This window comes from Microtus pennsylvanicus, chromosome 12 (assembly GCF_037038515.1).
Source record: "Microtus pennsylvanicus isolate mMicPen1 chromosome 12, mMicPen1.hap1, whole genome shotgun sequence".
Classification (NCBI taxonomy): Eukaryota; Metazoa; Chordata; class Mammalia; order Rodentia; family Cricetidae; genus Microtus; species Microtus pennsylvanicus.
In genome coordinates, this window is record NC_134590.1 from 60,204,260 (window position 1) to 60,214,450 (window position 10,191).

General features: G+C 53.5%; 1 protein-coding gene across 2 annotated transcripts in view; it reads right to left on the minus strand.

Annotated features, from left to right (window-relative positions):
• Ppp2r2c (protein phosphatase 2 regulatory subunit Bgamma) overlaps window positions 1-9,589 on the minus strand; it is an 84,611-nt gene extending 75,022 nt beyond the window's left edge. The window contains exon 1 of one of the 2 annotated variants that reach the window (XM_075943742.1): window positions 9,372-9,589. In XM_075943742.1, coding sequence (XP_075799857.1) covers window positions 9,372-9,441 — 70 coding nt within the window. In that variant the 5' untranslated portion in view covers window positions 9,442-9,589. Of the gene's footprint in view, window positions 1-9,294 lie in introns of both variants that reach the window. The other variant, XM_075943743.1, reaches the window with a different exon arrangement.
• Between the last annotated feature and the right edge of the window lie 602 nt (window positions 9,590-10,191).

The window sequence follows — 10,191 nt, forward strand, 5'->3', positions numbered from 1 at the left end:
CTAAGTGGCCACACATTGAGCAGACAGGATGCTGGGCATCTTACTGGGTGTTCCACATACCCCCATTTTACAGAGGGGGAAGGGGTGGTGTGGGCACCTGCCTAGCATCTTGAGTTTCACGAGGAGCAAAACTGGAGTTTAAATACAGGCAGGCCATCTGCCCACAGGCCTGGCCACCACATTTAGTAACTGGGACCACCACGGCAGGGACAGCTGGCCTGCTCACTTCTGATTACACACTATGCTTAAGGAGGTTGAGTTTGAGCCGTCTGTGCAACTTGGCAGTTCTGGGCTCCTTGGAGACAGGGTCCCTGTGGTGCCAAGGGGAGGGGAGGCAGGGTCTACAGAAGCTGCAGGTTGAGCATCATCCCCTAGGCTATGAGGCTTTGGAGTCCTTCAGGCAGGACAGCCAGTCCACAGTCAGTGTTTGTGCCTGGCCGTGTCTGGTCTCCTCTTCTGAGCCCAGAAGACAGTTGCCTGCTGCCCAGGGAACAGGACACACCCAAAGAGCCATGGTAGCCCTGATCCTAGCACAGCAGGGCCATTGTCTTCCTGGACAGGGGCTGAATGGCCTATTGTGGCAGAACAAAGGCTGCCCACAGGCTCAGGCTGGGCAGTGTGGGTTATGTCACCGGGGATGGGGTCCTCAGCTGCAGGCCATGGCCTTTCTATGCTGATGGCAGAATTCGCAGGTTCGCAGGGAGAACCTGGAAGAAAGCTGGGACCATTCTCCCACCTGCCTTCAGAGTGTGACGTTTAAAGTTGGGACTCTAGAGTCAAAGATGCCCAGCTACTCCAGAGGCTGAGTCAGGACAGGTGAGAGTTCAATGCCCATCTGGGCAACTTGGTGAACTGTTTTAAAATAAAAGTAAGAAAGCCGGGGTGTGGCTCAGTGGTGGAGCACTTGCCTCACATGTGTGGGGAAAAGGAATAGGTGGGTGTCCCTTCTCCCTATCCCACGTCCTCACCCTTGGCTTCTTAAAGGCCATTATCTTGAGGGTTCACGTCTCAGGATGTCATTGTTTAGATCTGGATTCAGTGAGGAGTAGAGTTGGCTCCTTCAATACAGACATAGTACAAGGGGCCATGCAGGGCAGTGGGTCTCAACCTTCCTAATGCTGCAACAGTTCCTCATGTTGGGGTGACTCCATTCATGAGTTATTTCATTGCTACTTCCTAACTGTAATTTTGCCACTGTTATAAACCATCATGTAAATACCTGTTATGTGATCCCCAAAGGGTTTCACAGGCCACAGATGTAGGGGGGCAGAGTGGTCATGTGAGGTCCACAACCCTGCACAGTGAAGGAAAGGAGCCTGTTCCCAGCCACAGCTCCTTGAACTTCCTTCCTAGAACTCCAGTTCCCAAAGAAACGCTTGAAAATTTCAGGATAGCACTGCTAGAACTGCACTTAGTGCAGGGTCCTGACGACTGCCCAGGGGATGCACCACAAGACCAGCCCTGCAGCCAAGCCCTGTACACTTAGTGCAGGGTCCTGACGGCCACCCAGGGGGTGCACCACCAGACCAGCCCTGCAACCAAGCAGCCCTGCAGCCAAGCCCTGCACACTTAGTGCTGGGTCCTCTCGGCTGCTCAGGCGATGCCCCATGAGACCAGCCCTGCAGCCAAGCCTGGAAAACCACAGGACCTCATGCTAAGTTAGAGAAGCAGCTTCAGTCCTGTTTCTATAATGAGATTACTGTTGATATTAAAAACAGACCCAGAAATTAAGGCAGACCGAACGGAGGCTCACAACTGCTGGCATGGGCAGCCTCTCCGCCCATTTCCTCTGCCAGTTGCTATCTTCCACACCTGCTACCCTCTCCATGGAACCCCAGCATTTCACCTGGCAAAACTGCTTACTTTCCAAGGAACAGCTCTCAGCAAAATGTCCTTTAGCTCCTGGAGCTTTAAGGACAAAACCTAAAATCTAGAGGGAGAAGGTGAGAGCCAGGAGCCAGTGTGGGTATCCATCAGAACTTGTTTTGGGGGAAGAAAGGCATAAAGGTAGCAGCTGTGCCTGATCAGCTCAAAAAAGGAAACCCAGGAGACAGGTGTGACCGTAGCACCTGTACCAACAGAGATACAGGCAGGAGGGTCAAGGATTTGAGGTCAGCCTCCACTACACCATGAGGCAGAGTCCAGCCTGGGCTACATGGGGCAGGGTAGGTCTAGACATGGGTTTAGGGAAGCCAGAGTGGTGACTGTCTTCCCCACGTTTAACTGGAGTATCCACATGGCACTTTGAGCATTACCACACCTGATATACCAGGCAGCAGGCAGCATGGAGACACTGAGGCCCAGAGAGGCAGAGAGATCTGAAGGACATGACCCTGGCTCTGCACACTCCCCTCCCTGGAGCCTGGCGAGACTCGCTAAGCTTTTCCAACAGAAGCAAGGGGAATATAAATCCAGCAAAGACTGGCTCTTCCTGGACTGCATGTATGTACCACTAAGCCCTCACCTCAACTCAGTTTCCCCATGGGTGGGGGTGGGACTTTGGTTGGCCAGTTTGATGAGAGTTCTGAGGGCAATTCTGGCTTCAGCCATATCTCATTTGTACATAAAGTAGGAGGAGGCCCCTGAGCTCCAGGCCCTGGTAGACTGAGAATGATTCTCCCAGTGATGAGTGGGGGCTCATAGAGACAGAAAGTACTTGAGCAGCAGTACACTCCTCCTGGCTAATGATCTAAGCGGCAGCCAGGACCATCCAGGAAAATCCAGGGCCAGACAGCCCTGATGCAAGCAGCGTGAGACACGGGAGGGCTCTCCAAAGAAGAAGCTGGTGAAAACCCCTCCCAGTTTCCCTACCTTCAGTCTCCTGAGTGTTAAAGGGTTCCTTTTGGGTTCCCTGACAGAGGGCTGGGGTAGACATCAGGCCTAGACATCTCCGTCCTGCCACCAACCTTCCTAGAACTCGAGTTCCCAGAGAAATGTTTGGAAATTTCAAGACAGTACAGCACAGCTAGATCCACCCCACACGCTTAGTGCAGGGTCCTGATGGCTGCCCAGGCGATGCACCAGCCCTGCAGCCAAGCCTGGAAAACCACAGGACCTCATGCTAAGTTAGAAAAGCAGCTTCAGTCCTGTTTCTATAATGAGATTACTGTTGATATTAAAAACAGACCCAGGTATTAAGACAGACCAAATGGAGGCTCACAGTCACAACCCATCCAGGGTGCCAAGATGGCTATCAGAAGCTGTGGGCTTCTGTATTCTGCCAAGAAGGACCCCTTCCTATGTACTTCATCTTGCACTCATCCTCCAGAACTAACTCCTGCTTCCATTCTGGAAGCTGTTGTATGATGAAATTACCTTTGGACCAACCAGAGCAATCACTGTACGTGGTCTCCTAGAACGCACAAATGCACAGGCACCAGAGGGAAGGCTGGATGGATGTTGGAGGGATCAGCCTAGACACTGGCTGTTCAATGGATGTGCTAGACACACACACAGGTCAGATCCCTGCTCCCCCGAGCCTCTTTATTCCTTCAGCTATAAAGCCAGTGCAGTTCTGGAAGGACAGACAACTCTAACATCACACAGAACACATAGGCACAGGTAAAGAGACTACGCTCCTTCAACACCTACCCTGTGGAACACAGAGCGACTGGTCACGGCTGGGACTGCCCCTAGGCTGAACTCCTGCCCCAAGGACCACAGCTGCATCCTGTGGACAACCCAGAAGATATGCTGGCCAATGCACGAAGAGAAGAATGGATGGGTGAGCTAGGTCTGGTCAAGCCTGGTCATGCCCATGCTACTCAGTCTAGAGCTGAGTCTTGGACTGGTCTCGAAACTGAGCCAAGCAGAATCCTTTGGGAGATATATACAGTTCTTTAAAATGTCTGATAGACAGACACTCCCCAGAGCACTGCATTCTGGAGTCCCGCTCCCTTTCTCAGGCTCAGATCCCTCCACTGCCCTACTAGCTTCTACTTCATTACTTATCCCCACCTTACCCCCATCCTAGAGGCCCCCCTTGCTTGGGCTCAAGTCCTTCCACCACCCTACAAGCTTCTATTTCTTTTCTTATCCCCATTCCCAAGTTCTCTGTGCCCTGCACCCACAACCAAGGACCACACCAGCCCTCAACAGAGCTGAGTTCAGTCCAAAGCATTCACTAAAAAACCCATCAAGCTATTCTAATGCACATCAAGGGGTTATGTGAGGGGGTGGGGAGCAGCTGGATACTCAGATGAGGGTCTTCTGGCCCCCCCACCCCTCTACCGAGGGTATAAATATCCAACAAACCCAGTTAGAATGATCTTTTGCACACGGGCATAGCTGAATGCCACACAATGGCAGGTGTTTGGCTTGGAGGCTAGTACTGGCCAGTGAAGGATAAGGAGAATATGCCCAGAAAAAAAGAGATAAAACTTTGGCTCTGACTTTAGAATCAGAGAACACTAAATGAGAAGGGAACTTGCAGGTCACTGAATCTGCCTTTCGTACCCTAGAAGATAAGGTGGAGCTGAGATTTCTCCACACAGATGGCTAACTAGCGAGTGGCCACATGACTGGCGAAGCCCTTCTCCTCCGAACAGTTGAGGTCTCTACACCAACACAAAGCTATAGTTTTCATCTCAGTGACTCATGAGTCAGGCTGACCCAAAGAAAAGGAGTCACAGCATCAGGTCATCTGGAGCGGGGTCTCAGTACAATGTACCCTCGGCAAGGGGTCTGGGACCCAGATAGTCTGTAGAGGGACCTCCACAATTAGGGGGGAACTGAATATAGGAGCTAGAAAGTCAATAAAGAGGCCACCATGCAAACGTGAGTGTTTGTGTTCACTCTCCAGAAGCGACATAAAAGCCTAGCATAGGAGCACACACATGTAACCTCAGCATTAGGAGGTAAAGACGGTTGGATTCCTGGAGTTCACTGGCAAGTCAGTCAGGCCTAACAATAAACTCCAGAAAGATCCTACCCCCAAAACCAAATAAGTATGGGGCTGGAGTAATAAATCATCAGTAAAGAGCACGTTCGGTTCTTCTAGAACCCATATAGGGCTCAGAATCATGTGTAACTCCAGTTCCAAAGGATTCAATTTCCTCTTTGGGCAACAGGTACACCCTTGGGTAGCAAAAGACATTGCTGGTATTATTGAGTGAGGTGGGAAGATCATTCATTCCAAAAGGGAGGAAAGAGCATAGTGAGGAAATACTAGACCAAAGCAAGACAGAAAATCAGAAGGGCAAACTCTAAATTTCTAAATCTAATCAAATTCTAAATCTCTATATCCAACGTCAAAGTGCTCCTCAGAACTCCCACTCCTTCCAGCTTTGTTGACTACAAACACACTTCTCTCTCTTGCATTGGTTCCACACCCAGCCTGCAGGTTTCCTCAGCAGGTATAACTCCGGCATCTCCAACATCTCAGGGTTTTCAAGGTGATCCAGGCTTCTCATGCACAACTTCAAGCAGTGACCTATGCTGGCCTGCTCCATAGGGACACCCCTGACACACACCTGGCCTCGGCTGCTTTCCTTAGCCATGGAGGAGGATTCCACAATGCCTTTCTTGCGTCCTTGACTCTAAAGCCAGAACCAGTGGAAGAGCCAAAGTCTACAGCTGGATGGGGCTGGATCTTGGTCCCCTTGTTCAGTTACATTTGCATCAGCTCTCCGTTGTTGCTTCCTTCTGTGCTTAAGTTTTTCCTTAATTCCTTTCCACAGGTTGGAACCTTAGCTGAGCGGGGGACTTGCCCTGAGGTCATCACTCCCTTCACTCCATTTAGCACCACACTTTTCTTTAAACTGTTTATCTCCTTGAAAATGTCACTTGGGTCAGTTACACTCCTGATGCTTCTTTTCTCCTCAAACTGTACGTTTTGTATTTTTCTTCATCCGGCTTGCTTCTTCTCATGATAGGTCTGCATAAGAGGGATTACTAATAACCACAGGACCGAGTCAACACTGGCTGTCTTGAAACCTCCTCTGCAAACACCATTAATCCAAAAACTCTTCAATTTAGCTCCAGGCAGACTTTTAGGAAAAGAGCAAAAAAGCAGCCCCATTCTTTGCCAAAATATCACAAGAATGGTCTTTTGGCCACTTGCTAGTAAATATCCTTCCCCTCTGAAACCTCTTGAGTTAGGCCCCTGCAGTTCACACTGCCCTCAGCATTATCTTCCATGTCCCTACTAGGATGGACCATTAAGCCCTGCTTAAAGTGTTCAACTACTTTTCTAGTCCAAAGCCCCAAAGTCCTTCATATTCCTCTAACAAACAGCATGGTGAAGACTGTCACAGCAATATTTTGCTCCCTTGTCCCAACCTCTGACTTAGCTGTTGTTCTTTGCTACAGAGAGACACCATGACCATGACAACTCTTATCAGAGAAGCCCTTTAACTGGGGCCTTGCTTGCAGTTTCAAATGTTTACTTAATCTGTTATCCTCGTGGCAGGGAACATGGAAGGAATGTTGCTGGGGAAGCAGTTGATAGCTACATCCTGATCTGCAGGCAGAGATCCAGAAGGGTCTGGCATGGGCTTTTGAAACCTCAAAGCTCACCTTCAGGCATACACTTCCTCCAACAAGGCCACACCTCTTAATCCTTCTAATTCTATTACACAGTTCCACTCCTGGGCTACTAAGCATTCAAATGAGAGCCTATGGGGCCCATTCTCATTCAGTTCACCACAGTAGGAGTGGCTAACAGAACTCTACTGTTCTAAGGACAGTTAGGATTTACTAGGAGACTCTGGAACTTAGGCAGGGTTCTCACTAGCAAAGATGACACTGGACTGGGGATTCAGGGGTTTAGGAGTTGGTCCTGGGAGAGGGGTGAAGGATTTTCCAGAGAGAACAGAGAGATACGGCAATGCCCCGAGTCAGGAAATGTGCAGGGCCAGTGCTGGCTTAAGGAATAGCTGTAAATCGCATGGTTGGAGTGTATAAGTGAGCAAGGGCCTACCTCCACGAAGGATGGGAAGGCATACACCTGGGTTTTTACAGAGTCTCAAAATCCACTCCTAGGACAAGAAGCTGCTGTGATTTATGAATGCCTCCAGGATGCCCAGTCCTCTCTGTGAGCACTTTACACTCTCAGGACCACGGTCATCTCAGCGATCCTGAGACAGAGGTCACTGTGACTTTTCCCTTTATAGAGCAGCTAACTGAAGTCCAGGGATGTTTCGTGACTCATCAGGGAAGCTCAGCAGGTGGTAAACCATACACAGAACCTAAACACAAATCAGTCTGCCAGCTGACACATCTGCGCTTGACCTTGAACTCCAGCATAACTCAGTCGGGACTCTAGTGTGACTGGGATGTGTGTGTATGGGGTCCTGTCCTTATTTAGAGAGACCACAATTTTCATCACCTTCCAGAAAGAGTCTAAAGGTGCCTCACTCATTATACATCCCTGAAAGGGTAGGGATATCTGATGGGGTTCCTCCTTGCCTGAGTCCCCCTACTGCTCGATGCCCAGAGTTCATGAGGAGACTTCCACCCAAGAGGCCCTGGCACCCAAGAGGTGCTCAATACATTTCAGCTGCCAATCACCATTTACAGGTCGAAGGTAGCCCCTCCTCACCATCTTCACTCAGTTCTCATAGCCTGAAGGCTTGAGGGGAGGGTCTTGTTCCCTCCCGTTGTACAGATAAAACAAGGCGCGTGAGATTCCCCCACAGGCCACAGGGTTCCTTGCTAGATAGAACACGGGATGGACCAGGGCAGGGGGCCTTCATCCAGCCCCAGCATTGGAACCTGAAGATTCAGGGGATAGCAGCAGCAGCAGCAGCAAGAGTTGCTGAACCCTGAAGGTCCTTCCTCCTCCTGCAGACCTTGCCCAGGTGATTTTATTACGGAAGAGGAAGTAGGATGCGGATGAGAGCGACACTTTGAATTTTCTGTTCCTCTGTGAGGTGGGCATCATGAAGTTTGTGTTTGATACACATAAGCTCTGAGGCCCATTGATTCCTACCCGGTGTGCAGGTGAAAAAAAAAAAAACTAAGGCTTTCCCCAAGAAAGCCCGACCAACACTGGCCCTGCGCACGACTCCCTGCCAAGAAGCTCCGAAGCCCCGCCAACCACACAGGCTGCCTTCTGCCACTAGGCAGGCTGTGAGCAGAAGATCATCTTCACGAAGTGCGACCCTCCTCCGCAACACCCACCGGGCGACAAAGCACTGAGTTCTGCGCCAGGGGCCTCCGAAAGCCGAGTTAGAGCAGTGCTGCCACCCAGCCCGGGCCTGACAGCCCTGCCCCCTCTCCCCGCGCACAGCGCGGCAACGCGTGACTCAGCGGTTCTCCCCGGAGCGCGGAGCACCGCCCTCAGCATCCACACGCCTGGGTCGCACACCTAGCTTCTGCCTCCCGGGACCGCGCACCCGCAGGGAGTCGCCGCGCCCGCCTCATTTCCGGCAGAGCTAGGCACGGGGGAGACCAGGCCCACGCAGGTTCCTTGGATCAGGAACCCACGTACACCGGTCCCCGGGTCTCAGTGCCAGGAGCCCTCCCACCCGGGCAGCCACCTGCTTAAGCCCTAGACACCTCCCGGTGAGGCCCGCAGCCCTGGAGCAGGAGGCGCCTACGCTGCCCGGGAAGGTCTCCAGCACCAGGGTGTATAGTTCTCTCACTGCAGCCGATTCACTCCTCCAGCCCCTAGCTGCGAGCTCGAGCTGTCCCCACCGTTTCTATGGCCAGGCAGGGCCTGGGGACCCCGGAAGTTACTGTCACATTAGCAAAGGGCACTTATCCTCTGCATCCCACCAGCCTTTGGTGGGGACTGACGCACAGGGCCAACTTAGGGGGTTTTAAACGCAGAGCCTGTTTGGGGTAGCATGCCCCACTTTTTCCGGAAAACCATGAAGGTCTGGCCTAGCTCCTGTCTCAGTAGCACTACCCAGGAATACAACAGTAGCTGGAACGAGCCTCCTTCCCCCTCCCACGCAGGGGATCCGCCTCTGGAGGCCAGGGAGGTGCCAAGGCAGCTGAACCCTGGAGGATCTGGCAATGGAATTTTTCCCCCCTGGGTCCTTCTCCAGAGAATGGACAGTCTAGAAATTTCTGCGGGTTCTGGTCAGGCTGAAAGGGCAAATGAAGGATTTTTAAGCCTTTCCACGTCCCAGAGATTTCCACACCAGATTTGTTGCAGGCTTGGGCTTTGTAAATGATAGTCAGGGCCCGATCCAGTGCCACCCGGCGGGGGAAGGACAGCTGTATTCCCGAGGGCGACACGGAGGAGGGCGCTGGGCAGCGGTTGGAGCCCCCGGGTCCCTCCCTCCCGGCCCGGGGTCGGGGTGGGGTGGGGGTGGGGGGACACGACACACAGCGCGCGGTCCAAACCTTCGGAGGGCATTCGGTGCGACGGCATCCCCACGCCGCGGCCGGCCGGAGGGGGTCTCAGACAACACGTACGTTACCTTCTGTCACATAGCTGTGGTCCCGCAGGAAGCTGTGGTTAATTTTCCGCGTGTCCGTGTCCTCGCCCATTGAAGGCCGCGCCCGGTGCCCTGGGCATGCCCCGCCGCTGCACACCGATGCAATCCGCAGAGGTCGCGCCGGGCGCACGGGCCATGCCGCCGCAGCCTAGCAGGGTCGCGGGCCGCCGGGGCCCAGGAGGGCGGGCATCGCGGCCGAGTGGCCGGGGACAGGCGGGCGCCGCGCTCAAGCGAGCGTGCTGCGAACAGGCGGCGGCCGCAGCGTGAGGCGGGCCGGGGCCGGGGCGCGCATCCCGGCCGCTTGGTTCGCGCTGCGTCCGGGCGCCTGGCGGTGGCGGCAGCGGCGGTAATGGGACGCGCGCAGTGCTGAGCTCGGCTGCGCCGTGGGGGGGCCGTGTCGCAGGCCCCTCCCTCCGCCGCGCGCCTCTCCGCCCCCGGCCGCGCAACCACAGCGCAGGTGGAGCTGATGCACGGAGCCCCGGCCACAGCGGTCACCTCTGAAGCTTAGGAAGCCACCCGGAAAGAGCACCTATCTTGAGTGGAGGCCACCTTGGTGGCCAGGTGTTCCAATTAGGGACATGGAGGCTGGAGGAGAGACTTAGGGGGATTGGGAGGATGTCGTGTCCCTTTATTAAGAAGATGTAGGTTGGTCTGACAACTGCAGGAAGGGTTGGGGGGATGCCCTGCCCAGCGCGCCTTTGGGGAGCGGAAGGTCAGCACCCCCACAAGGCAGAGCTGGATAATTTGCTGGGGGTGAGTTGTCACCGGTCCTGCCCACCTTTCTACTCACAGGTTGAGGAAG